Consider the following 27,285-nt stretch of genomic DNA (forward strand, 5'->3'; position numbering starts at 1 on the left):
GACAGGCTTCAGAGAGAACCAAAAAAATAAAGTATAATTTTAATGTGCATATACACCCTCCCCGTGATCCACCTAAACTGAAGACATGTTGTGATCAAACTAATCTGAATACGTGATCACAATGAACTGAACTCACCTGAGCATCACATCTGGACTTTTGCGCTCTCACTTGTGATGTAATCTAATACACTGTACACTTGTATGTTTCTAAATCGATTTAAGGGTTTGCAGAAGAACGAGACAAGCCTTCTCTTTTATTTCCTTTGTACAAACGGATTTTAACAAATTTAAAAACACATTTGATGGTGAAGAGTTTATTGGAGGAACATGAAACGATGAACAAACCCAAGCGTCCGAGTCCTGTCCGTTTCCTCGAGAAGAGAAAAAAAAACCTACAAACGTTTAAAAAACTCCTAAAACTTTACACCGAGCCAGTCTCTGCTGCGGGGGGTGCAGTCTCTGCTGCTGGGGGGGCGGGAGTTGCCGAGGAGGGCGTGGGGTCTGGTATTGTGGCCTCACATGGCGCTGGGGGCGGGGCTTCTGTCGTGGGCATGTCTGAGGATCGGTCGCATGGCACAGTAACAGGGGGCAGGGCGTCTGTAGAAGGGGGTGGGGACTTGAGTGCTTCCTCCAGTTCGTTCATTTGTGCAGTGATGTCACAGGGATCTGCCTCCTGATTGGACAAGAGCACGTCCACTTCCATTGCACTGAGGACAGAGAAAGAGAGAGGGGGTCAGGGCTGAGACTGAAGGAGGAGAGAGAGGAAACATGGAAGGACTGAGGACACAAAAAGATGAGTTAGGACTAAAGCAGAGAGGAGAGGATTAGAACAAAAGGAGAGAGGTTAAGTGTTTTGCCTAAGGACACAATGACAGCATTCATCTGTGGGAGGTGGGATTGCATGGCCAACCTGTGGGTCTGTAGATCGGACCCCTCTACCAGTGATATCTATGTCGAGAGCAGGATTTGAATCACCAACCTTCAGATCAGTGGACAAACACTCTTATCAATTGAGCCACTGTCAACGTTGATGGTTTTTACATTTTAACTGTCAAAAAAACAACTTAAAAAACAGTATCTCTCAGATCTGTGAATTCAGATTGGCCCATTTCAGGTCCAGATATGAACTAAAATAACAGACATTCTGTCACTGATGTGACCTGGCTTTGGGCTGTGGATTGAAGCGAACACAGACATGAGCATTGACACGGGAGTTTGAATGAGTTTGACTAGACCAGGGGTCGGCAACACTCTTTCATCCTTGTTCTGTGGCTCCATGTGGCTTGGGAAAATTAAGTATTTCATTTAAGTGTATTTTATTTATTTGTTAGTTGTTTTTTTATTGTAGTTCTAAATTGGAAGCTTATTGTGATCTTGAAATATTAAACTAAAATTAGATTTAATAATTTTTTGTTGCTCAAAATAAGCATCACACTCATGGAGGCTGGTATACCCGTCAAAACACTGCTTTTATCGCAAGACATTTCCAAAATAAAAACACAGCCTTTGCTGAAAAATATTCAGAGGGAGAAGAGAGAAAAATGTTGTTTGGCAACTGATACGGAAGGCTGAACTGAGGAAAAATCAATTCAAGAAGTGGATGAAGTTTGCAAATTTAACTACATATGCAAGTTTTGTGGCTGCTCAGGAAATAGTCAGGCATGGGAAGCTCTTCAGACAGAATATACGAAAGAGTCATTCATTAAGATTTCAGAACACCTGAGTGAAATTGTGCAGAAAATCAGACACGTTTGTGAGCAGCTGTTTTCCACAATGAACTATGTTAAAAACAAACACCGCTCACGCCTCACAGATGACAGCTTACAGTGCTGCGTAAAGATGAAAGTGACTTCATACAGTGCAGAGGTTCAGGAGCAGAAGTCCGTTTAACCAGGTAAAAAAAATATTTATGCAGATATTTTAGAAATATTTTTCATTGTTTAGTGACATAGTGTATACATATAGTGTTATTTTCATTTTAGATGTCAAAAAGTATTTGTGGCTCCTAATGTTTTCTTTTCTGTGGAAACCGGGTTCAAATGGCTTTTTGGGTGTTAAAGGTTGCCGGCTCCTGGACTAAACTCACCTGGGGAGCAGAGTTTGATTAGACTCGACCGAGAAGCTGTAAGTTTGTAAAAAGTCCCTGAGTTTTATCTTCTGTGATTCCTCAGACATTTTAACAGAATTAGATGACCAATAAATAAAAATAATACAAATAAATAAGTCTGTATTTCTGATGTTTTATTTATTTACCAGAGGACCACAGAAAAAACTAACCCTGTGTGAACAGGGCAAAAGGGAGGGAGAGTACAATCTGAGAGACAGGACTGAGACAGAACAACGGAGGGAGTACGACAGGACGAGAGCAGGACTGACCTGGGCTCTGGTGCTGGGGGGCGGAGCTCCTGAGGCAGAGAACTCACTGGGACAGAGGTCTTCAGGGGACTCACAGGATCTGGAACAATAGGACTTAGTAATAACTTGATGTGAACTGGTCCAGAACCCTTGTAGTTTGTGGCTCACCTGTCTTTGGAGACTCCAGGCCATTCTGATGCACCACACTGTTCTCCATCTTAAAACGCTTTGACGGAGGAAGCATCTTTGAGTTCTGTCACAAAAACATTTACAATCAAGAAGATCCTCTTCTAGACCAAATCAGATCCTCCTCTAGACCGGGTAAAATTCTCCTCTACACTGGGTCAGATCCTCCTCCAGACCCTGTAGACAGTTATAGGCCTGGACTTACCTCCATGTAGCGCACGTTCTTGGTGGAGGAGGTTCCAGGGACGACCTTCATTCGGTTCACCTCGTCCAGGATCCCCAGACACCGAGCCACCTGGAGCAGATAGGTCATGAGGACTGAGGCATGGGCATGGTCTCTTCCTGGTTCAGTCCCGGTCTCGGTCCAGTCCCGTCCCGGTCTCAGTCCAGTCCAGTCCGGTCCGGGCTCTGTCCAGTCCGGTCCCGGTCCAGTCCGGTCCCGGTCCGGTCCGGTCCCGGTCCGGTCTCTCACCTCAATGTTCCTGACTTCCAGCGGTGTGGGTGCGGTGGCAGTGGGTGTGGCGGCAGCGGATGGGGGGTTGGTGATGTAATCCTGAGCCGCCTGTCGGACCTGCGTCTGAAGAGACTCAAACTCTCGGTAAATGTCCGGAAACGAAGGGCGAGACCCTCCACGTTCCACCTGACAGAAACAAAGAAACAAACATGTAAACAAACAACTCAGCCAAAACTAAGAAAACAGTAGGGCTAGCCAGTGTGCTAATAGCCAATATGCTAACAGATGTGCAAGCGCCCATTAGGGGCCTGAATGATTATGCTAAAAATGATTCAGGCACAGTTCACACTTGTAGTGTAATGGTAAACAAACAGGTGTGTTAGTTTCAGTGTAGTTAGCTCCTCCCTTCAGATGGATATAAGGCAGTGTCCACAACTAATCTGACCAGAACTGAAGAAGTGGCTTGGATGAGCAGCCAAACATTGTAGTCTTCACTTCTACAACCTTTTATCCTGTGACAGATGAATTTTTCTTTCACATTGCACTCTTTAGCAAACACTGCTGAAATATTTTTATGATTGTCTGAACACACAAACGTGATTTAAAGAGCACATTTTCAGGAGCGTGTGATCAATCTCAGCGCTCATGGTCCTGTTACAAAAAGGTGACAGTGACTAACTGAAAAACTGTTGGTTAATGCTAGCTAGCTTATGACTAATGTTATTTAAGAGGGACTTGTTTAACAGCACAAATCAGCTCACCTGTTGTATCAAAAAACACATGTTGCCTCTTTGTCCAGGTTTATGTTCAGGCTCATTATTAGAATCATTTATAAAAACATGAATAAATACCTTGGCGAGCAGCAGCTCCCACAGACTCATGACTTTGGAGAGACGCGGAAGAACTATGTCCATGAGGTCTTCATCCTCACACTGATCCACCATCTGAACATATATACATACACATTATATAGACACACACATCCATGAGGTCCTCAGACTGATCCGCCACCTGAACATTTATACACAATGAACACGCACGCAGTATACAGTTTGACCTCTGACCTCTTGGAGGCGGTCTTTTCTCCGGTCTGCTTCTTCTTCTGCACTGTAGCTCAGTTTAGGAGGACGCCCCCTACGGCCCCGACCCAGACCTGACACCTGTGGGAGGGTATCCGAGTTAGACTGTACTCTGACACATAAGAGGGAGGGCATCAGAGTTAGTCTGACCTTACTGATGCCGAATCCTCGCCCCCGCCCACGGCCCCTCCCTCGGCCACGGCCTCGGCCACGCCCCCTTGGACGCCCTGGACCTCTGTGCATGCCCCCTCTTAGGGGTGGGGCATCCTCCTGAGGAAAGAGTAACCAATCAGAAAAGAGAAATAGAGTAGCTAGAAGCAATCAGAGCAAGGGGAGAAGTGCCAATCAAAAAAGAGAGAGCGCCAAATAGAGAGAGAAGAGGATCCTGCAGAGGGCGCTGGGTGGTACCTCGTCTTCCTCCTCATCCTCTTCCTCTTCCTCCTCCTCATCATCGTCCTCACTGTCGTCTCCACCCGGCGACAATGCTTTGGGCTGCTGTGATTGGCTGTGGTCTCCTGAGGTCTTGGGCTCCTCTGATTGGCCGTTGTCTCCTGTGGGCGGGGCCTTCTCTCCTGTGTCCTCAGGTGTGATGGGGTCTCCGTGAGTCGGGTTCAATCTGAGTATAGAGAAGACAAGTGAAGGACATGTTTAGATTCAATGTACAGAGACAGGGACAGAGGAACGTGTTTGTCAGATGATCATTTTTACACAAATGAAAGACGTTGATCACATTTTAGCAGCTGGCTGTTTGTTTCTTTGGACCACCTCAAACCAACAGACTCCTTTTCTCTCATTCTATATTTTGAAAGTCCCAGTACTCGAGTTATCACCCCAAGTGTTAAACGTGTCTCACCTCAGTACAGATATATTGTATTAACAGCTCTTGCGGTTAGAACAAGTCCACTGTGTACTATCTGCATCTCATTATAAATGGTTTTATTATCTTAGAATCATGAAGTGTGTAATTAGCATGCTAGCTTTACCAAGATGGCAAGACTGTTGTGGCCTCTTAAAGTTGTGAAAAGTGCTTATAAACTCATCGTGGTGAATAATTAGAATGTTCATGCATAAGGTAAGTGAGGAATAACTTGGGACCACTACAAATTCTTTAAAATGAACTAGATCTGTTTTCCATGTTTTTAAAAAGGTAAAAATCAGGTACAGAGACTTTAAGTGAACAGGATTCACTTTAAACCAGGAAGTGCCAAAACAACAGAAACAGATGAGTGTTATTGAGATGTGAGGATAGGTCATGAGAAATCTGGAAGGGTCAGAGGTAAAAGTGGGTGGGGCAGAATAAGGTGGACAGGTTTTTGACTATATGAAATTTGAATATTTGACATGTGAGTTGGAGGTTAGACTGACGTCTGCACGTTTCCTCAGAGGGACAGTGTATACATGCGAGTTAGAGTTATTGGTACTTTGCAGCTGGTGTCATCAACATTCTCTGGGGGTGTGATGCTAATTGTAGGGACCGTTCTGTCTGAGGTTTTGTTACTCAAGTTAGACTTTAATCTGAGCTTTGTTTTAACACAATCTGACCATAAAGAACTGACTTAGCTGAAGTACAACAGGTGAGCTGATTTGTGCTGTTAAATAAGTCCCTCTCAAATAACATTACAGTCACAAGCTAGCTAGCATTAGCACCTTTCTGTGTAAAAATCTAACTCCTAAACAGGACCATGAACGCTCGGACTGGTCACAGTGTAGTTAGCTCCTCCCTTCAGATGTGAAGTCAAAATGTGCTCTTTAAATACTAAAGTTTTAAGATAGTATGAAAATCAGTGTTAATGTGCGCATTGTGTCTCCATGGTAACTGCTGAACATTTCACTATAGACATACATGTAGAACACCCCCACAGTGATGTCACTGCAAAGTATCAACACTGACCTGTAGTGGCGATTGAGCCCTCCCACTCCGATATAAGCCTTGTCACAGCTCTGGCACTGGAAAGACCTAGACTTGAGGCTGTACCAGACCACAGAGTCTGAGTCTTCTGAGGGGGCGGGGCCTGAGGGGGCGTGTCCAGAGGGGAGTGGGGCTGCAGTGCGTCCCTCCTCCTCCTCGCTCATGTCTGAGTAATCGTCAGAGTCCGACTGATGTGAGTCTGCCAGGTCCTCTGTCTTTATGAACTTGTAATCCTTCGCCTTATACTGGAGAGAAAGAGAAAGATAGCCTGAAGCAGGACTGCTTCAGTCGTGCTTCAGGACTGAAGCAGAGACTGAAGCAGGACTAAACCATGACTGAACCAGGACTGAACCAGGGTCACTGAGCCGCAGCTCACAGACCCTGGTGAGCAAAGTTCACAGAGGCCTTAATCAGAACACAAAGATTTATGAATAAGTCACTTTTTTTAGCTCAGTAGATTTAGTCTGAACAAAAATAGTATCACGACACAGACAAGACGATTACCAAAAACAATACTGTCCTATCCACATTACAGCCCAGGGTTCCCACAACAGGCTGAATAGCAGTACAGCACTCTAACGTAACACATTTATATTTATTCAGCTACATGAAGCATAGACAGAACTGAATACATATCTGGTATGTCAACGTAAGATATTAACAGTTAATCAGATAGCTTATTTTTATGATTTAGTTAACAAGTTTACTCTCTCCAAATCACTAAATCCATTGAATTCTTCATCCTTGGTGTCACTTCTGAACAACTCTGCCAACTCCGGAAGTAGATGACGCACCACTTCTGCATGGCTGTCATACTGGTACACAAGACTAGAGTGCCCTCTCGCGGTTGTCAGTCTGACAATAACAAAGATGTGAAATTATATATTTTAATAATTTCACATATAAGTGGCATCTGAGTATAAGTCACACTCCTGGCTATGAAAAAAGTGCGACTTATAGTCTGGAAAATATGGTAATACAGATTAATTATACATTAAAGTACATCATCAAAATGATTTTCTGGAGGAACTCTAATCAGACGAAGAACTCGTGTGAACCATGGACTGTGTACAGAATATAAACAGATTTATACATGGTGTGAACCCATCACATCCACTTCATGAACAAGAAAAATGTTGACGATTGTCTGTGTTTCAATGGTTCTTACAGTGTGCCTCTCATAACAGGAACGTTTAAAAAAACAACTGCTCCAACAGGGGTCTATCAAGCTGATATCCAATAAAGAGCAAAGTAAAGTGTTGAGATGTTTTCAAGGACTAAATCTAGACTTCGAGGACATGTAAAACACATGGGAATTTAGAAAAAGGTCAGATGTCCTGGAAAAACACAAAAAATATTTTCCAGAATTTCCAGAACATGTGGGAACCCTGTCTAGTACACACCAGGGCCAAAACAAAATCAAAACAAACCCTGGCTCTACACGAGGACTAAACCAGGTTTAACCCTGGTCGATGACTCACCTTGGGAGGTCTGGAGACTCGTCCTGACCTAGTCTGGATTTTGATGGCCTTTTTCTCTTTCTTCTTGAGCTTTTTGGGTTTGAGCTCCTGGTTGTCTGCAGAGGCGCTCTGGTCTGGTTTGGACTCTGGTCTGGACTCTGGTCTGGACTCTGAGTCAGGTTTGGGAGCAGTACCAGAAACCTGGCTCTGGAGGGTCTGTGTGGGTTTGAGGGCAGAGTTCTGGTTCACACTGGGACTTTTGGGAGCAGAGTTCTGGACTATAGTTTTGGTGATGACAGTTTTGGTGTTCTGCGGTGAGCTGAGGGGGGCGGCAGTCTTTAGTGGCGCATGGACTCTGATCAGGGGGGTGGGGGCTGTGAGGGGTTTGGGCGTGGTCTTGGTGGTGATGGTGGTGCCGGTTGCCGGGGTGATGGTGGTTATGGTGGCGGTCCGAGCGGGACTCTGGACCTTAATGGTGGGTCTAGGGGGAGTCTGGACCTGGACTCGGATGGGAGAGGAGGACACAGTTTTGGGGGAGACCACAGGGACAAGTATCTGCAGTGGCTCCATAGGACTCTGCTGCAGGAAGATGGGCCCCGACTGCCCTGCCACAGACTGGCCCACCACGGATTGGCCCACTACAGACTGCAGCGTGAGCAACTGTGGCCTGGAGATCTGAGCCGACGAGTCTCCTTTGGACGGGACCTGGATCTGGATCCTGACTGGCTCAGGCTGTGACAGAAAACAGGTTTAGTGCTTATTCTCCATACCACACACAGACCATACAAAGAAGAGGACTGAATGGTACGTTAGCCACAGTGTTCAGCTCCATGAAGCTCATTGAGGCTAGCAGTTAAAGCGGCTAATCAGGAGCAGAGTTCCATATTTGAAATTCTGACGAGTATCATAGCAACCAAAGAGCCAAACTCTGGGAAAAAAGGTGCACGATTGGTCCATTATTAATGTTCACATCTTGATTTCAGGACAAAATAGTAAAATAAAAAACCCAGGATCATGTAGAGTGAGTTTAAAAAAAAACAATTTAAGACCAAAATAACGAGCCTGATAGCTGCTGTTACAGAGGGAGGGGTCACAGTTTTTAGAAAGTGAATTGGAGCTGATGGAGCCAAATTGCCCCCAACCTCACTCCTTGTTTGGAACAGAGCAGTTCGTTGGATAGATCCCTCTACTACATCATATAATCTTCTGTATTTATTTTGGTAATAAAAAACAAATGTGTAGTAGAGATGGAACAATATATGAAGCCAATATTTGCACTTTTTGGCATATCAAACATTTGGTTCAGGCTGGCCACCCCTGACCCTCCCTTAACCCCAAGGAAAAACAATGTTTTTTGTGGCCTCTTCACAACAAAGAATTACCATAAATTGACTATTGAGTGCACTTGAATATAGGCTGCACCAGCTAAACTACAAAAGAAAATTAATTTTGTACATATATAAGCCACACTTGAATATAAGCCGCAAGTTTTCATAATGTAACATGAGATGTTTACACAGACAGACTGTAAACAGAGGTTTTTTGAGTTTTAATTTAAGGCACACTTCTTTTTTTTTTCAAACTGTGCCTGAAGATCTGCAGTACGGCTCCAAGACGCCATCAACATGGGATGACCATACCTGTATGTTTAGAAAATAACAGCACCAACATGGGCCATCTGCTTTTATTTCCTCTGAAAGCTTTTGTCGTCTTTTTACATTGACTAAGTTCTTCCCACTGCCGCACCATTAATTCATTAATGACAAACTTACTTGCAGTGGCTCTATTTCCTTCTTTGATGGCCAGATCGATTGCCTTTAACTTAAAAGCGCCATCATCTGCATTTCTTCCTGTGTTTTTTGTGATGAGGATGTGTGCATGATGCACAAAACGACAGTTCAAAATCAAAACTAGTGTATTCTTCAGCACATGAGCTTTCCCCAAGTCATTTACTGGTAGAGAGTGCCCCCCAGTGGCCATTAGCCTGTGAAAATCTATACATTAGCCACACTGTTGTATAGGCCGCAGGGTTCAAAGCGTGGGGAAAAAAGTAGCAACTTATAGTCCGAAATTTAGGGTAAATAATTAACTCTATGGTGAGAAGACGCCACTTGGTGGAAGTAGAACAGGGTGTGAGTCCATCACATCATTTCTACTATGGTGCCATGGTGCTCTGCTGCATATCAGCCCAAAATATCACTTATCAGCCGTTGGCTGGTCTGGATAAACCACCACATCAGTTAGGGTTAGTGCAAGCCTTAGCATTAGCTTCAGTCCCAGAGCTTACCTTCTTCTGCAGCAGTTGCACTGGAGTGCTCTTCTGGAGGAGACTCGGGGGGCTCAGGGTTTTGGTGACTGCAGGTTTGGGGCTGATGGTCTGCATCTGGACTGGTTTGGCCTGAGTTAGACCTGGTTTAGTCTGGGTGAGTACTGGTCTGACCTGGGTTAGTCCTGGTTTAGTCTGGGTCTGCAGCAGGGTGGCTTTGGGGCTCTGTTTGGCCACATGCTGAGCTACAGTCTTCAGCTGTTGTGAGGCTCCGGTGAGTCCACTCTGAGACACCACCTGGATCTGAACTGGACCGGACTGGACCTGGGCTTTGGACACCTGAGGACCAGAGGAGTTAAAAGTAGTATAAATGAATATATAACAGTGCAGTCAAGAGAGTGGACTTTTGTGTTTATACCTGGTTCAGCACCTGCTGGAGCTGACCTGGGTCCAGTCCAGGGCTCTGTGTCTGGACTTGGGTCTGCACCTGGAGGACAAACAGGATCAGAACTAGATATGCACCGATACCGATATCACTACTATATGTATCTGCCGATACCCAATATGAACCTATACTAGTGTAGGAATGGAGAATGGCTCTTATTTCCTTTAAACACCACTTTTTATTACAGATTATACAAAACTGATACTTTGCAGTTGATATCATCAACATTCTCTGGGGATGTGATGCTATCTGTAGGCACTGCTCTATCTGAGGCTCTATTACTCAAGTTAGACTTTATCTCTAGATTGTGTTAAAAGAAAGCTCAGATTAAAGAACTGAATTAGCTGAAGTACAGTCAGTCCCTCTCAAGTAACATTGCAGTCGCAAGCTAGCTAGCATTAGCCAACAGTTAGTCACTCTCACGTTTTTGTGTATAATCAAACCATGAACGCTCAAATTGACCACAGGCTCCTGAAAATGTATTGTTTAAACACAGTTTGAAGATTGTCAAAAAACTTTGTTTTGTAGTGTGCTTGCTAATGTGTGCACTGTATCTCTTTGCTGAACATTCCACCATAGACATGCGTGTAGAACACCCCCAGCGTGACATCACTATAAATTATAAAAAAGGTTCTGTAATTGTTTTCTCCTTCACATCATGACTGAACAACTTTGTGTGAAGAAAAGTTCGAGGAGTCTATTTACAGGCTGATTTTGGCCTAAACATTCTGAGGCGTTTAGACCAAAATCAGCCTGTAAATAGTCTGATTACATCCAATTAAAGACCCAACCAGGATATCGACTCTCACCTGAGGCTGTCCTGGTGAGGCTGTGGTCAAGACCTGGGCCTGGACCTGAGTCGGGACCTGGGTCTGTACCTGGGTCTCTGTCTGGGTCTGGACCGGGCTCTGGACCACAGCTCCCTGGAGTAAAGCTGCAGCCTCTTGATCTGACACCTGAGAAGACACCAGCGTTAGGAGCGGTCTACAGACCTGTCACCACACACAACACATTTTGAAAAAATATATAATATTGAAAGGACTTTATACCTCTGAAACAATAACAAAAATGTAGGAAAATCCCAGTAAACCATTTTAAAGTTAAAAGGCCTGAGCTGCAACAGATAAATATTAGAATGGAAATGATAATCAGTCACAGAAGTGACTTATTCAACCGACTTATTCAACTTTACAAAGAAATGTACCACGACAAATATTGAGTCAAAATGTACTGTTCCATCTTTAAATCTCTACATACACTAATGTACATATGATAGTGACTTAAATCACTGTGAGAAGAAACGGTTTCTTCACTTTGTCCACTCTGTTAATCACCATTCTTGTGACCAGGTTTATCACATTTTTAACATGTTAAAATGTGACAGGGACAGGTAAAAGTGTTTGTTTTGAGCACAGAGTACCTCAAGTGAATTCTATCTGCCTTTAAATCATCGCCAATATTTTTCGTTGAAATCTTTCCCTGTGGGTCAGATGCCCTCCTTCACATACCTGTACTACAGTCTGCTTGGAGAGCTGTTCCAGGATCAGTCGCTGCTCCTCCGCCGTGAGTCCCGCCCCTTCTACCAGGCTGCCGTCTGATTGGACATACAGGATGGTGGTGTTGGCAAACTCTGACCCCAAGAGCAGCTCTCCAGAATCCAGGACTGTGATTGTCTGGTTCTGATCTGTGGTCTGGAGGGTCTGTTCTGGAACAGACATCACCTGAAGCAGCAGAGAAAAGACATCAGGAGCAGAGCCACAGGAGCAGAGCCACAGGGGCAGAGAGCCAGAGGAGCAGAGAGCCAGAGGAGCAGAGAGCCAGAGGAGCAGAGAGCCAGAGGAGCAGAGAGCCAGAGGAGCAGAGAGCCAGAGGAGCAGAGAGCCAGAGGGGCAGAGAGCCAGAGGGGCAGAGAACCAGAGGGGCAGAGAACCAGAGGGGCAGAGAACCAGAGGGGCAGATGCTTTTAGTCCAGTGGTCATAAGAATTTGAATATTGTATCATTCTAAGCTCCAGAGCGCCAGGACTCAAACTGAGCAGTGGGAGAGACAGACCTCCGGATGACAGGAGCGGCGGAGATAAGTCTAATATCTCAAACAGCGGTTTAACGGTACGGCTCGAGATAAAGCCCTAACAGGGATAAAGTTAAACGTTTATATAACAAAGAAGAATGTAATTATAAGATGGATATAAAAGAAAGAGAATAACAAGGCAGGACCCGCTAAAGAAACACTGCGACACATTACTGAAAGGCGGGAGCTTCGTTTGCGCTTAAACTTTGTGTCCACGTTAGAAACACCACCACCGCGGGTTTAAGGTCCAAACTGTGACAGAGGAACCATGAAAGAATGAGTGGAATTAAATACTTTTAGCTCCGTTCATCCTAAACTCAGTAACGTCACATCTTTGTCAAAATGTTGGAGGAAAATTGCAGTGGAGCCTGATCAGAGAGACCGGACCAAAACAATCGGAGGAGCGACTCTCGTTTATAAAACAGTATTTAGGTATTAAATATATTCTTTCAGAGCGGATGTACGCCCCTTTCGCGGGGGCGGTTCGAACCTGGAAGCTCTCTCCGGGCTGGGCGTCGGGCACCGCGGCCACTGCTTCCGAACTGTCCCCGGGCTCGGAGCTCTGCGGATCGGGTTGAGCTGGCGGTTCCTCCACGGCCGTGGTGCCGCTGTGGCCTGGTTCTGCGCTCCGCTGAGCGCCTGGAGCGCCGTCCTTCGGCTCGGGAGTCGGGTCCGCCGCCGGAGGACTATTCCCGGGAGCGCTGGTCAGTTCGGCCGGGTTCTGGAGCGGGTCGGCGGCTGGTATTGTTCTGGTCGAACCGCTGTCATCCTCCGTGTCCGCCATTTTGGATGAGCTTAATGTGCAGCAGGCGGCGGGTCGAGCCTGCGCTGGTTCTCCGGAGACGTGCGGGCTAAACGCGGGTTTATGGGGAGCAGGGCGGTACTGGTACGGGGGTAAAGCGGTTCAGACGCGGGAGCCGACAGGGGCATTCACGGATCCGCGCTAAAACGGGAAAACCGTGGGGGAAACGGTAACGGTTAGCGGGGCAGTTTTGAACTAGCCTTAGCATTAGCCTCTGCCGCCGGCAGCCCGCGAATCCCGGACTGGAGCCTGTGTGCAGAGCGGAGCCAGAGGAGCCCGGACTGGAGCCGCTGGACTGGACTCAAAACTCAGAAACTCACTGAAATTAATTTAACATCTACTACATGACAATAATACACCCCTGTTGCTCCTGTTTTTTGAATTACCTGAAGTGAAGCAAGTACAAAGTATTTGCAATATAACAGTAATAACATCTGCCACTACTGTGCTATGTGCACGTTGTGTGTAATAACTGTAACTTCTTTGTGTGCTTTATCCAAAATAAAAAGCAACAACTGTTTGTACTTTATACCCCGTCTTTTCTTACGTGTGTAGTCTGTACTGGTTCAGTCCTTACTCAGTCCTGGTTCAGTCCTGGCTCGGTCCTGATTCAGTCCTGGTTCGGTCCTGGTCCCTGCAGTCCCCCGCTCCTCCCGGAGGCTGACGCGGTTTGTTGACTTCAGCTGTACGCTTCGGGGCGATGTCAGGTGGATGTGTTCCAAGTGATGCCCCGGTGCTGTGGATTCTTCTGCCCGGACTCCAGAGCCTCTTTCCTGGCCTGTAGAGCCCCGGGACCCCGCTGAACCCACCCGGACCTTCCAGGACCCTCCCGGACCCTCCAGAGCCGCGTAAGACCGGGGATTGGCGCCGCTGTCAGAGCTAGCCTCCTGCTATAGCTAGCATCGCGAACACACTCACTTTTGTCACATTTTGATACTTAACAGACCGTAACAGACGCATTTTCATCTTGTAACGCTCATTCCTCACGTTTGGGTCTTTTAAAGACGGAACATCAAACATTCGATCAGATTATAGCGACTGACACAACAATATCCACCCATAAACGACCCCGGCTTCAACCTTGTGTCATTTAACGTATTTACTCGTGTTTTATACCCACAGAGGCTGGTCTAAAGTCTTTACAGCCTTTCAGAAGGTGCAGGAGGGTCTTCTGTGTTATTCGGCTCTGTTTAATTACATTTATAATGTCATATTTTATTTAAATATACGTTTAGCCAGCGGGAAGGAGCGACATCCTCCATAGTATTATTATTAGTCATAGTTATTGACATTGCACAGATCCTCAGTCCCGGTCTAACGGCGGGTCACGGGCCGTACGTGGGACCGTTCGTGAGGGTCGCGCATAAGTATTATTCGGCTCCGGACAGTCTGCAGTTTATCTCCCATTTCCGAAGCCAGTGCTGATTCAGGGTTTATGATTTCTGACGTTGTTTACGTCAGGTGATTGCTGCTTTATAACACTGGTCACGTGTTTACAGTGTTTCTCAATGAAAAGTGAAAGTACACACCATGTTCACCCTCTGCTGGCCTAGTTAGTAATAAACTATTATTCAGCAATTGGTGGAAGGTAGCTGATGAGGAGCAGAAGAGAGTGTCAGAGAAGCAGGGATGGGGTCAAAGGATCAGTGAAGAGTAGCAGAGGAGCAGTGGACATACTGGTGTCTTCTTGTTCTTCAGGTGGCCCTCGTCATGGCGTCAACCCAGGATTCAGTTCTGAGGGAATTCTGTCCCCTGTACTACCTCCTCAACGCCATCCCCGCCAAGGTACTGGACCAGAATTGAACCAGGACTGAACCAGGACTGAACCTAGACTGAACCTGGACTAAACCAGGGACTAAACCAGGTATGAACCAGGACTGAACTAGGACTAAATCAGGACTGAACCAGGACTGAACCAAACTGAACTAAACCAAATTTAACCACAGCAGTACTTATTACTTAGTAACCCGGCCACCTATCTCAGGTCCAGCGTGGGTTCCGGTCGGTCCTGGTCTACCTCACGGCGGTGGATTGTAGTCCGGACTTCGTTGCTGTGGGCAGCAGCATCGGCATGTTGTACCTGTACTGCAGACGCCAGGGTCACATGACCAAGTACAGCATTGAGGTACGGCATGTCCTGTGTGTGTTTAGAATGGGAAGTATGTACGTTGTATACTCTTCTGTCCTACACCTCATGTTTGTATGTACACAACCAGAGCACAGTTTGGACACACCCTCTCATTCAGTGTTTTTTTCTTTGTGTTCCTTACTTTGTACATTTGATATAAATACACACAGCACCAACTATATGAAGCAGATATATAGAATTATGTAGCAAAGGAAAAAAGTCAGGTAAATGTGTTTTATATTTTATATTCTTGCCTTTGCTTTGTCGACAGCTGAAAACCACTGGTCTTCTCTGATTGATCTTTATAATGAAATTCACAGTTTTAAAATTAGTTTAAATCTAAACCAACTTTGGCATTATTTTGAGTTAATTTGTTGGTTGCTTCCTTCCAAATGTGTCATTCATAGTTTTGATGCTTCAGTGAGAATCTACAGTGTGAATCATCATGGAAATAAAGAAGAAACAGAACTCTACTAAATATATTTCAACACGAGGAACAGAGGATTCAAATGCATATGTTAAATTATACATTATGTTAAAATATGAAATAACTTTTTAAATTTCTTATATCTTCATATATTTAATGTATTCTGTGTGCATATAAAATGTAGAAAGTAGTAAAAGTTTTAAAAAAGCATTGAATGATCATGTGTGTATGCAATGTTTTATATCCTAAATATATTACACGTTTATATGTATGTATGTGGTACACCTCAGGGCAAGTCATGTATCTATACTGCCTGAACAAAAAAAAGTCTTCACCAATATGGAATATGCCCGTTCCATCAGGGAAGAAAAAATCCATTGATGGAATAACCTGGTCATTCAGTATATTCAGGTAGTCAGCTGACCTCATTCTTTGAGCACAGACTGTTGCTGAACCTAGACCTGACCAACTGCAGCAACCCCAACCTATTTGTTTAGTTAAATCCAGGTGGCAACTTTTTTTTGTCAAGGCAGTGTATGTATGTATATATGTGGTAGATATATGTATGTAGTACACCTGAGTCATGTATACATGTATGTATATGGTACACCTCAGGGTAAGTTGGACTCGCTGACAGCCGTGAAGCTGCTTTCCTGTTTTGACGATCTGGTTGCCGTGGGAACAGCGTCAGGGCGGGTTGCTGTGTTCCAGCTCGTCTCACCTTTGCCTGGACGCAACAAACAGGTCAGTCACATGACCTGCTCCAGGGCAACTGTGGCTGCCAGGACCAGGAGAGTACCCTAATCCACAGACCTGCACCAGGATGCACCTCCACCCACATGCACTTGCTTTTCATTCATTTATTCTTTATAAGCAATTTAAATACATGTTTTATCATTCGGTGACTTCATTTTCTATTAAATGTGAAGTTTATGAATAAAGCTTTTTTCATTTTTTGCACCTATATTACCATTTCACAGATTGTACATTTAAAACCCAATACACTGCAAGATTCCTAAGAAATGAACTTGCGTTGTCTCCACTCTACAAACAGATATTTAATTGTCAACATGAAGCCTACAATGCCGTAGATATAAATACATTTTAGGTAGCCTGTTTGTGTGTTGCCGTAAGCCCTGTGTCTGGTTAAGATTAGTCTGTAATGGATAAGGTTAGGAAAAGGGTTTTGGCTTCTCTTTAGTGTAAGACTATGTTCACTTTTGTAACGTTATGTAGAAAACAGCACACAGGAAACATGGGCCTTTGGTGCTCTTTTACTCACTGTTTGTTTACTTTTAGGGATGTGTGGATGGGGTCAGTCATGTGAGGGTCCTCTGGAGGGAGGTCTGTGGGTTGGGTTCTCTGGATGGAGGTCTGTTGGGTCCTCTGGGTGGATGTCTGTGGGTTGGGTTCTCTGGATGGAGGTCTGTTGGGTTCTCTGGATGGATGTCTGTGGGTTGGGTTCTCTGGATGGAGGTCTGTTGGGTTCTCTGGATGGATGTCTGTGGGTTGGGTTCTCTGGATGGAGGTCTGTTGGGTTCTCTGGATGGATGTCTGTGGGTTGGGTTCTCTGGATGGAGGTCTGTTGGGTTCTCTGGATGGAGGTCTGTTGGGTCCTCTGGATGGAGGTCTGTTGGGTTCTCTGGATGGAGGTCTGTTGGGTTCTCTGGATGGATGTCTGTGGGTTGGGTTCTCTGGATGGAGGTCTGTTGGGTTCTCTGGATGGAGGTCTGTTGGGTCCTCTGGATGGCTGTCTGTGGGTTGTATCCTCTGGATGGAGGTCTGTTGGGTCTGCAAGCTTCTGCCTTTTTCTTCCAAACAATACAATGCTCAATATGGCCAAACAGTTCAATTTTAGTTTCACCAGACCACAGGACATGTCTTCAAAAATGAAGGTATTTGTCTCTGTGTGCATCTGCAAACTGTAATCTAGCTTTTTGTTTCTTTTGGAGTAATGACTTCTTCCTGGCAGAGTGGCCTTTCAGCCTTTCAGGTTTTGGTGGTGTTTTTGGTAATGTTTTTGTTTTATTTGTGATGTTTTTGGTGATGTTTTACTGATGTCTTGGTTGTATTTGTGATATTTATTTCTCTGTTTATTTATTTCTCTTAGTTGCGCCGCTTCGATGTCCAGGGCCTTCACCGCGGTCCGGTCACCGCTTTGGCCTGGAGCACCAACGGCATGAAGCTCTTCTCTGGAGATGATAAAGGACGAGTTGTCTTCACTGCCATAGACCTAGACCAGGTACTGGGCCAGAACTAGACCTGAACTAGACCTGGACCAGAACTAGACCAGAACTAGACATGGACCAGGTACTAGGGTTAATGGTTTAGGGCGTTAGAGGGTTAGGGCATTAAAGGGTTAGGGTTAGGGGATTAAGGGGGTAAGGGGGTTAGGGGATTAAGGGGTTAGAGTGAGACACTGCTGCATCTGCATGTGTCATTGGCTCCGACCTCGGCCAATCAGAGTTTTACAAACTGTCCCACTCATTTATTTTTGAATTCTCACAAAGAAATTACAGAGACACTTATGTTAACGCTAACAATGTTGTGCTTAAAAATCTCATATGTTTCACAGGGTGAGTGTCGGCCCATGCTGGTTTTGGAGGAGTCTTCGGCCGTGGTCCAGATCCAGTACCGCTCCCAAGTTCTGCTCGTGTCCACACTTCACCGGACCCTCCTCCACCACCAGACCCTCCTCCAGAATCCAGACCAGAACCAGGACCAGAACCCCGCCACCAAGACCATCGGCACCCAGCCCCGCAAGAGGTGACACCAACCCCCCGGGGCCTAAACATGGCCGGCCATTGAAGCCAATGGGCCGTGATCATTATGGAGTGTCTCAAGTTTAACCTTTAGGGGCTCGTTCATAACAGTTCACCTTGTTCACATCGCTCACATGCTCGTTCATGTTATACCATGTGACTGCTTTACCTCAATCAGATAATACCTGCTCCTGAAGAGTATCTGGGGAAAACCCTTACTATTGCAACTGCAAAAACACTCAAGTAGCATTCCAGTGACCTGGCTTTGAAGAGAGCTTGATCTTAGATAGAGCGTACATAGAGCGTAGCCGAAGCTAACGCTTAAAAATTGTTTTCAATTTTTGAGCTGAGCTTTTGAGCTGAGAAAAAGTTTATGATCTGAAAATGGGTAAAAATCAACATAAAAGTGGACCTTTGTAAAAGGTGGAGGTGCCCTGTCAGCGCCTGTCAGCAGAACACAAGCAGTTTGTGATTATATTGCGCTCTATGAGAAAAATCCTTTCTGGGCAGGAGGGATTTTTTTTGGTTATAGTGCCAATGAGTGGCCGCTAGTCCAACTCGAGACAGCTCTAAGAGCAGCAGGATCCTATCCAATTATTTTAATACATCCATGGTTGGGACTTCCTCTGTCTCCCTAAACTCCTCTCCCCTCGCTTCAGACACTTCCTCCTACTCCCCAGACACCACCTCCTTCTCCTCAGACTCCTCCCCCTCTCTGACCCTCTTTTCTGTTCTCTCTCCTCCCTCTTTGTAGCAGCGGTCAGTTCCTCCTTTCTCCTCTCACCCCTCTTTTCTCCTCTCACTCCTCTTTTCTCCTCCTCTCTTCTCCTTTCTCCTCTTTGCTCCTCCTCTCTCTTACCTCATCCTTTCTCCTCTTTGCTCCTCCTCTCTCTTACCTCATCCTTTCTCCTCTCGCCCCTCTTTTACTCCTCCTCTCTCCTCTTTTCTCCTTTCTCCTCTTTTCTCCTCCCTCCTCTTTTCTCCTCCTTTCTCCTACTTTTTCTTCCCTCTCCTCCCCGTTCTCCTCTTGCTTCTCTTTTCTCCATCTTTCTCCTCTCTGCTCCTTCTCCTCTTTTTTCCTGCTTCTCTTTTCTCCTTCTTCCTCCTCACTCTCCTCTTTTCTCCTCCTCTCTCCTCCTTTTTCCTCTCCCTTCTCCTTTCTCCTCTCTCCTCTTTTCTCCTCCTCTCTCCTCCTTTCTCCTTCTTTCTCCTCTCTCCTTCTTTCTCCTCTCTCTCCGTCTTTCTCCTCTGTCTCATCTTTTCTCCTCTTTTCTCTTTCTCTCTCTAACCCTCTCCACCTCTCCTCTTTTCTCCTGTAGCAGTGGTAGATTTGGCGCGTGCTTCCTCCCCTCTCTGTGTAAGCAGAGTGATCTTCAGGTGTTTGCTGCTCGTCCTGGACTCAGACTCTGGAGGTCCAATGTGGAGGGAGACGTTCAAGAGACACGTCTGCTCAAAGGGCTCTTCAGCCAACAGGTAACTCCTACCTCCTAACTCCTACCCCCTGTGTCCTAATTCCTAACTCTTACCTCCTAACCCATAAATCCTAAATACAAGAGACACTTCTGCTCAGCCATCAGGTAAATCATATCTCTTAACCATGTGTCCTGTGCTCTGTGTCCTATCCCCTAACCCTTACCTCCTAACTCCTAAGTCCTACCTCCTAACTCTGAGTCCTATCTCATGTCGTGCCCTCAGGTCCCGGGGTTAGCGCTGTTCCCTCGGCCGTCCTCCTCAGGCGGCTGCACTCCCTCAGAGAGACAGCTGGGGGTGCTCTGCTGCTTCCATCAGAACTGGCTGCTGAGCTGGAATGAGTACAGTCTCTACGTCCTGGACTATAGCACCCAGGTACGGATCTGAACCGGCTTTGAACTGGGTCTAGAACATCACATTTGGTGCATTCTGGGGGATTTCACTAAAGTTTTAGCGTGACTAAAATCATGGCTTTTGAATTAACCCTGCATATTTGTTTATAAAGGGCCTGGCCTCAGCACAGAGACCAGGCCGATTCTGTAAAATAATCCCATATGGTCATCTCAATAAAAACAGCTGTGCAGACTTCTAGGTGAAGGGTATGAAACCTTTTCTCAAGCAGGTGACAACACCAAACCAACTATTTTAGTCTTTCATTTAAAGTAACACTTTAAATTAAAGATATATCTGTTCTTGGTCTTTGGTCTGATCTCTGGTCTCTCTCTGACTCTGGTCTTGTTCTGGTCTTGGTCTCAGGAGCTGGTGGGCGTCTGGTCTCTGTTCTGGTCTCTGCTCTGGTCTCTGCTCTGGTCTCTGCTCTGGTCTCTAGTCTCTCTCTGACTCTGGGCTTGGTCTCAGGAGCGTATGGGGTCTGGTCTCTTGACTACGGTCTAGTCCAGACATGGGCAAACTACGGCCCAGGGGCCACACACAGCCCTTTGGGTTTATTAATCCAGCCCGCCAAACGAGACCAAATTATATTAAAATAGGTAAGGGTAAACCTTGTTCAATTTATCTTTTCAACAAATTGTTGATCTTTTGGCACTTGATAAAACTGATGTGAGTTTTTCTGCTGTGTTTATTTAACTGAAATTTAATAAAATAATTATTAATTTAATTAGTGCATTTGGAAAACAATTTGTACAATGAGCCTTTGCTACATGTTACAGGCCAAATCTCTAATGTATATGTGTGTGTGTGTGTGTGTGTGTGCACGCGTGCCTGGGTGCGCGTGTGTGTGCGTGTCAAATTTTAGAACCCATTGTGGCCCATGTGTCAAAAAGTTTGCCCACCTCTGGTCTCTGGTCTAGTCCCTAGTCTGATGTCTGATCTTGTTTTGGTCTCTGGTCTCTGGTCTGGTCTCTGTTCTGGTTTTGGTCTCTGATCTGTTCTTAGTCTTGCTTTTGGACTCTGGTCTCTGATCTGGTCTTCGTCTCTGGTTTCTGATCTAGTGTTGGTCTAGATCAGTTCTGAAAATGAGATCTTCCTCCGGAATGGCGATCTAGTCTTCGTCTTGGTTTTTGTCTTGATCTCTGGTCTCTGATCTGATCTTGGTTTTGGTCTCTGGTCTGGTCTTGGATTTAGTCTCTGATTTGGTCTTGATTTTGGTCTCTGGTTTCTGATCTGGTATTGGTCCTGATTTTGGTCTCTGATCTGGCCTTGGTTTTGGTCTTTGGTCTTTGGTCTCTGGTCTCTGGTCTCTGGTCTCTGGTCTCTGGTCTCTGATCTGGTCTTGATCTTGGTTCTGGTCTCTGATGTGGTCATGGTCTTGGTCTTGGTCTCTGGTCTATGGTCTCTGATCTGGTCTGGTCTTGATCTTGGTTCTGGTCTCTGGTCTCTGATCTGGTCTTGGCCTTGGTTCTGGTCTGGTCTTGGTCTCTGATCTGGTCTTGGCCTTGGTTCTGGTCTGGTCTTGGTCTCCGGTCTCTGATCAGGTCCTGGTCTTGGGGTTAGTCTCTGGTCTTGGTATCTGATTTGGTCTTGGTTCTGGTCTTGGTCTCTGATCTGGTCTTGGTTTTGGTCTTTGATCTGGTCTTGGTCTTGTTCTTAGGAGCTGGTGGGGGTGCTGGAGTCCAGTGGAGACCTGGTCTCTGTGTCCTGTTCTGAAAATGAGATCTTCCTCCTGAAAGGCGACCGTGACATCATCCGCCTGTCCACTACCCCCGAGGGAGTACCTCACAGTGAGTAACCTCTGACCCCAAATACTCCACAGTGAGTATCCTTTGACCCCAAGGCAGTACCCCACTGTAAGTAACCTCCGACCCGCAAGGGAGTAACCCAGATTGACTAACCTCTGACCCCGAGGGAGTTCTGTCTTAGTCCTGGTTCAGTCCTGGTTTAATCCTGGTTTAATCCTGGTTTAGTTCTGACTCAGTCCTGGTTTAGTCCTGGTTTAGTCCTGCACCTGTCTCTGCAGATTCGGATCTGTCGGGGCGGATGACATCACCTCTGACCACGCCGCTGACCCCAACCTTCCTGCCCCCCACCGGCGCTGTGGAGACTGCTCAGCCAATCAGAACACTCCCTATCATCACAGAGGGCGGGGCCGAGGACAGAGGAGACGAGGAGACAGGAGAGGAGGCAAGAGAGGAGGTAGGAGACGAGGAGATGAGGCGAAGAGAGAAGAAGAGGAGACAAGGACAGAAGAGAGGAGGTGGGAGAGGAGAGGAGGCGAGAAAGGAGGTAGGAGACGAGGAGAAGAGATAGAGATAGGAAACAAGGATACAGGAGAGGAAGTAGAAGACGAGGAGAAGAGGCAAGAGAGGAGGTAGGAGAAAAGGAGAGGAGACAAGGAGACAGAGGAGGAGGTGAGAGAGGAGACAAGGCGAAAGAGGAGATGAGAGGAGGTAGGAGATGAGACGGGACAGGAAGTGAGAGAAGAGTTAGAAGACGAGGAGAGGAGGAGGTAGGTAGGAAATGAGGAGGCAAGAGAGGAGGTAGGAGATGAGATGAGGGAAGAGGCAAGAGAGGAGGGAAGAGAGGAGAGAAGGGGAGGAGAGGAGGTGTGGTGTCTTAAAGCAGTGATTTCTAATTTGGGGTCAGGACCAAACTTTGTGTCCTTAAAGAGGAGGTATTCTGCAAAAATTTACTTTCTTGAGCCTTCTCCCATGTTCTAACACGTCAGTAACATAAAGAGGTTTTAGATGTCATCCATGCATATTTGCGTAATCTAGTGATCCCTCCCGGGCCTTATTGAAACCCTCCTTATGATTAGCAGTACGAGCTTGTACAAGGCTCCGCCCACAAACCTACATCACACAATAATTCTTCATAAATATACGAAAACATGATACAAAACTATACACAACAACTTGACAAACCTGATGTGATGTGCAGTAGTTTCATTAGTGGGATGCAGCTGATTGTGTTGTGATAGTGCTCTGAAGGGGGAGTGACTTAGCACAGAGAGCAAAGGGAGAGAGAGTGTCAAAAAATGAAAGTGAAAATTATAAAACATGTTAATACGTTGTTTTGGGCGAATATAGCATTTTCAAAATGATAGAAGGAAACATCGTGATCTAAATATGTTACAGTTAATACCCCATAGAAGTAAATACCTCCTCCTTAATACCCCTCTTTAAAGATCCACAGGGCTTTGTGAAAATAAATAATTCTATGACCTCATATTAACTTTAAAACAGGGGGCGGAGCTTCTCTCACGCAGCCGCAGCAGCTCGGTGACATCGTCAGTGACATCACATGACAGTCCCAGATACTGTGCTCCCATTGTTCAGGAGCAACATTCAGCCCTGCCCACAGATCCTAAATACTGCGCTCCCATTGGCCAGGAGCAGCCGGAGCTCGTAGTGACGGCAGTGAGACTGAAAAGGAGACGCAGACGCCGTCGAGGTCAGAACCTGGTTTAGACCTGGTTTAGACCTGGTTTAGACCTGGTTTACACTTGGATTAGACCTGGTTTAGACCTGGTTTAGACCTGGTTTATACTTGGTTTAGTCCTGATTTAGCCCTAGTTTAGACCTGGGTTAGACCTGGTTTAGTCCTTGTTACATCATCACTTATTCTCTGTATTTTTGCAGACAGTGGAACTGGCCAGTCGGAGGACAGCTGTTCAGACTCTTTCTTCCCATTGGATGACTGTGGCAGTGAAGGAGGAAGTGACAGGACCTCCCTCTATGGACCAGAGCCAGACCAGGACCAGACCGAGTCCAGGTCTGAATCGTATTTCAATCAAATAAAATATCACAATCTTTAGCAGATAAAACTTTTTGACTTTAATTTAAAACCAAAAAAATCCAAAGGTGACTTTATTGTGTGATATAAGTTCTAATGTTGTTTCCTCATCACAAACAGATCTAGAGTTGTGTTTTTTTCATTCACACGTTTAACACACACAAGTTCATCTCTCAAACTGAAAGCACTCTGTTCCCCCTTGTGATGTCATGTGGTAATACAGGAAGTGCTCCACTGTGTTTTTAAACTCCATACACCTTCACTAGAATCATTTGGATCATTTCAGCTGAATGAAAGGTAAAAGGAGCTGTTAGCTTGAAAACCGCCACTTCATGACATGACAAGGTGAAACAGAGCATTTTGGGCTTTGGATGTGGATTGGATATGTAGACAGACTATTAATAGTTACTCAAACATGTGTGAATGAAACAAAACACAACTTCAGGTATGTTTTTGAGGAGGTAACAACATTATAACACAGACCTCACAAGAGTCAGGTTTGTGTAATATAGGACCTTAACAAGCTTTAAAAAGTCTATGTTTCAGAATATGTCCCTTTAAACCTGTGCTCTGTCCTCAGCTCCCTGCAGCCCCCCAACTCTTTGCCCCTGACCTCCCCAGACCCAGGACCAGGATCTGAATTGGACCGCAGGGGATCTAACACGGATCTGGCTCAGACCTCAAGACCACATCTAGACCCAGTGCCTCAGACTCCAGATGTGGACCTTCTGTTGGAGTGCACCTTCTCTTATCAACACAGCCAGGACCCTCCATTAGACCAGATGCCCTCCCAGCTCTGCCCCGACGACCTGTTCATGAGAGCTGAGTCGGGACAAGACCAGGATATGAACCAGAACCTGAAGGTGGGTCTATGGTGGTATAACACACGTTTCAGCGCGTCCTCCTCCTGTGGCTTTGGCCAATCAAGTGCATAGTGCATGTGTGAAGAAGAGGACTGAGGAAGTGTGACGTCCCCATAGCGTTCAGCTTCAAATGAAGCTCATCCAGGCTAGCAGTTATAGCGGCTAATCTGGATATGTAGAATTCCGAACACAAGTATCATAGCAACTAAAGAGCCAATCACGGGTGTGACTGTTGAAGGTAACACCTCTTCGTGCCCGCACCGCTGGTTTGGCAGGGGGGCGGGTATTAACAACGCTGTCAATCTAAGTTGTTACTAGCGACACTAGCGACAGCGACCTTATTGTAGCACTAGCGACACTAGCAACAGCGACCTTATTGTAGCACTAGCGACAGCGACCTCGAGAAGGTGCCTTATTGGTCCTTAATGTTCATGTGTTGATTTGCGGACAAAATATTGAAGTAAAAATCCCAGGATCATGCAGAGCGGTTAAAACAAACATTTAAGGTCAGAAGAGAGAGAGGGACCATGCTTTTTACATAGAAAGTGAATTGGAGTCAGAGTAGACGGAGCCCACGTGAGGCGAGCCTCTTTCCCTGTTTGGAACATGTATCTGTATACGTGTGTTATAGTGTTATTGTGTGTGTGTGCATGTTCAGGCCCCATGTGCAGAGGAGCAGATGTTTTACTCCACCGTCTCTGTACTGGAACCACACCCCTGTGTCTCCAGTGACGAGGAGGACATCTACAGCACAGCGCCCCCTGTTTGTCACCAGGATGGCCTGAGCCAACCCACCAATCAGGAGCCAGAGACTACTGAGCAATCAGAGCAGAGAGAGAGGCCCCAGGAGCCCCTGTCTGAGAGCTGGATGTGCTACAGCGGGCCAGGCTCTGGAATCCTGCGCCTGCAGGTCACCGACAGGTGCGCCCCTGTCTGCTATTCAAATACTGAAATACTACTTTATCATTTTGTGGAACCTGTCAAAGGTTTAGAATCACTGAATAAGAGTAAAACCAGTTAAACTTTTAAAACACCAAATGGAGAAATTCTTAAAGACTATGACAGGCTGAAATACTAATTTTCCACAAACATATCATTATGTCATCATTATATTTAACATTTTACTAAACATTTTAAACATTTTTCCAAATCATGACATCACATTAGGGAATTCCATAACTATGACATAGCAACCATGTAGTACACTGGGCATCATACTGATTTCATCAGTGTGATGTCGTCAGTGTGATGTCGTCAGTGTGATATAGAACTCTCTACAAATTTTCAACACATTTTTATATTTTCTTCACAAACTGCTTCATTGTGTAAAAGTATAATTTATGTTAACAACAGGTACAATCCACCAACTTGAGCCAAAAATAAAGAATCATCCAAATCTGTCATACACACTTTAACCTGCTCCTGTCTCTTCCTCTTTGCTCCTCTCTGCTCCTGTGTGCTTCTGTCTGCTCCTCTTTGCTCCTCTTTGCTCCTGTCTGCTCGTATCTGCTCCTGTTTGCTCCTCTGCTCCTCTCTGCTCCTCATGCTCCTCTCTGCTCCTCTCTGCTCCTGTTTGCTCCTGTCTGCTCCTGTCTGCTCCTGCCTGCTCCTGCCTGCTCCTCCCTGCTCCTCCCTGCTTCTGCCTGCTCCTCTCTGCTCCTCTCTGCTCCTGTCTCTCAGATATCTCTGGTGTCTGGACTTTAAAGGAGGACTGTTCTTCTCTCCTCTCTCTGAGACGGGACTCAACTGGCAACGCTTCGAGGAGAACGTCCACCAGGCAGCGCTGTCGCCCTCGGGTACCTCCTGTTTTAGTCCTGGTTTAGTCCTGTTTTAGACCTGTTTTAGACCTGCTTTGGTCCTGGTTTAGTCCTGATTTATTTCTGGTTTAGTCCTGGTTTAGCCCTGATTTATTCCTGGTTTATTCCTGGTTTAGTCCTGGTTTAGTCTTGGTTTAAACCTGGTTTAGACCTGATTTATTCCTGGTTTAGACTTGGTTTAGACCTGGTTTAGTCCTAGTTTAGATCTGGTTTAAACCTAGTTTAGACCTGGTTTAGACCTGGTTTAGTCCTGCTTTAGTCCTGCTTTAGTCCTGCTTTAGTCCTGCTTTAGTCCTGCTTTAGTCCTGGTTTAGTCCTGGTTCAATCCTGGTTTAGACCTGGTTTAGACCTGGTTTAGACCTGGTTTAGACCTTGTCCTTTCCTGTTTTGTAGGGGCTCTGCTGTGGAAGGTGGAACAGCGCTCCCTCGTGGCATTGGCGTGCTCTCGGGCGGCAGGGGGGCGGAGACACTGGTACAAGGCGCTGGAGCAGGCCGTCTACGTGGACCTGAGTGAGGACTCGGCCTGGATCATCCGGACCAACGGTGACCTGTACTTGCAGACAGGTACGCCCCTGTCTGTGATTGTGGCAGAGTGGTTATCC

At 45.9% G+C, this 27,285-nt stretch overlaps 2 protein-coding genes across 4 annotated transcripts in view; one reads left to right on the top strand and one right to left on the bottom strand.

The window, feature by feature from the left end:
* Window positions 1-234: 234 nt before the first annotated feature.
* znf839 (zinc finger protein 839) lies at window positions 235-13,381 on the bottom strand. Of its 2 annotated transcripts, none has more exons than XM_055230908.1 (16): window positions 12,714-13,381; window positions 11,663-11,875; window positions 10,964-11,110; window positions 10,128-10,196; window positions 9,731-10,048; window positions 7,465-8,175; window positions 5,966-6,228; window positions 4,483-4,690; window positions 4,225-4,341; window positions 4,060-4,155; window positions 3,847-3,939; window positions 3,014-3,181; window positions 2,747-2,836; window positions 2,524-2,608; window positions 2,377-2,455; window positions 235-707 (listed from the first exon to the last, which is right to left on the bottom strand). In XM_055230908.1, the coding sequence occupies exons 1-16, from the start codon at window positions 13,005-13,007 to the stop codon at window positions 422-424; spliced, it is 3,237 nt and encodes a 1,078-aa protein (XP_055086883.1). In that variant the 5' UTR covers window positions 13,008-13,381; the 3' UTR covers window positions 235-421. The 2 variants fall into 2 exon arrangements, with proteins under 2 accessions (XP_055086883.1, XP_033843671.1); XM_033987780.2 differs by having other exon boundaries at window positions 4,225-4,344.
* A 256-nt stretch (window positions 13,382-13,637) lies between these two features.
* The window catches only part of tecpr2 (tectonin beta-propeller repeat containing 2), a 32,069-nt gene continuing 18,421 nt past the window's right edge, over window positions 13,638-27,285 (top strand). The window contains exons 1-16 of one of the 2 annotated variants that reach the window (XM_055230906.1): window positions 13,638-13,873; window positions 14,724-14,810; window positions 15,010-15,150; window positions 16,196-16,324; window positions 17,691-17,822; window positions 18,156-18,346; window positions 19,662-19,815; window positions 20,038-20,187; window positions 21,863-21,992; window positions 22,229-22,404; window positions 23,454-23,661; window positions 23,850-23,982; window positions 24,584-24,866; window positions 25,525-25,787; window positions 26,547-26,662; window positions 27,077-27,247. In XM_055230906.1, coding sequence (XP_055086881.1) covers window positions 14,736-14,810; window positions 15,010-15,150; window positions 16,196-16,324; window positions 17,691-17,822; window positions 18,156-18,346; window positions 19,662-19,815; window positions 20,038-20,187; window positions 21,863-21,992; window positions 22,229-22,404; window positions 23,454-23,661; window positions 23,850-23,982; window positions 24,584-24,866; window positions 25,525-25,787; window positions 26,547-26,662; window positions 27,077-27,247 — 2,452 coding nt within the window. In that variant the 5' untranslated portion in view covers window positions 13,638-13,873; window positions 14,724-14,735. The remainder of the gene's footprint in view (window positions 13,874-14,723; window positions 14,811-15,009; window positions 15,151-16,195; window positions 16,325-17,690; window positions 17,823-18,155; window positions 18,347-19,661; window positions 19,816-20,037; window positions 20,188-21,862; window positions 21,993-22,228; window positions 22,405-23,453; window positions 23,662-23,849; window positions 23,983-24,583; window positions 24,867-25,524; window positions 25,788-26,546; window positions 26,663-27,076; window positions 27,248-27,285) is intronic. The other variant, XM_055230907.1, reaches the window with a different exon arrangement.

This window comes from Periophthalmus magnuspinnatus, chromosome 22 (genome assembly GCF_009829125.3).
Source record: "Periophthalmus magnuspinnatus isolate fPerMag1 chromosome 22, fPerMag1.2.pri, whole genome shotgun sequence".
Taxonomy (NCBI): Eukaryota; Metazoa; Chordata; class Actinopteri; order Gobiiformes; family Gobiidae; genus Periophthalmus; species Periophthalmus magnuspinnatus.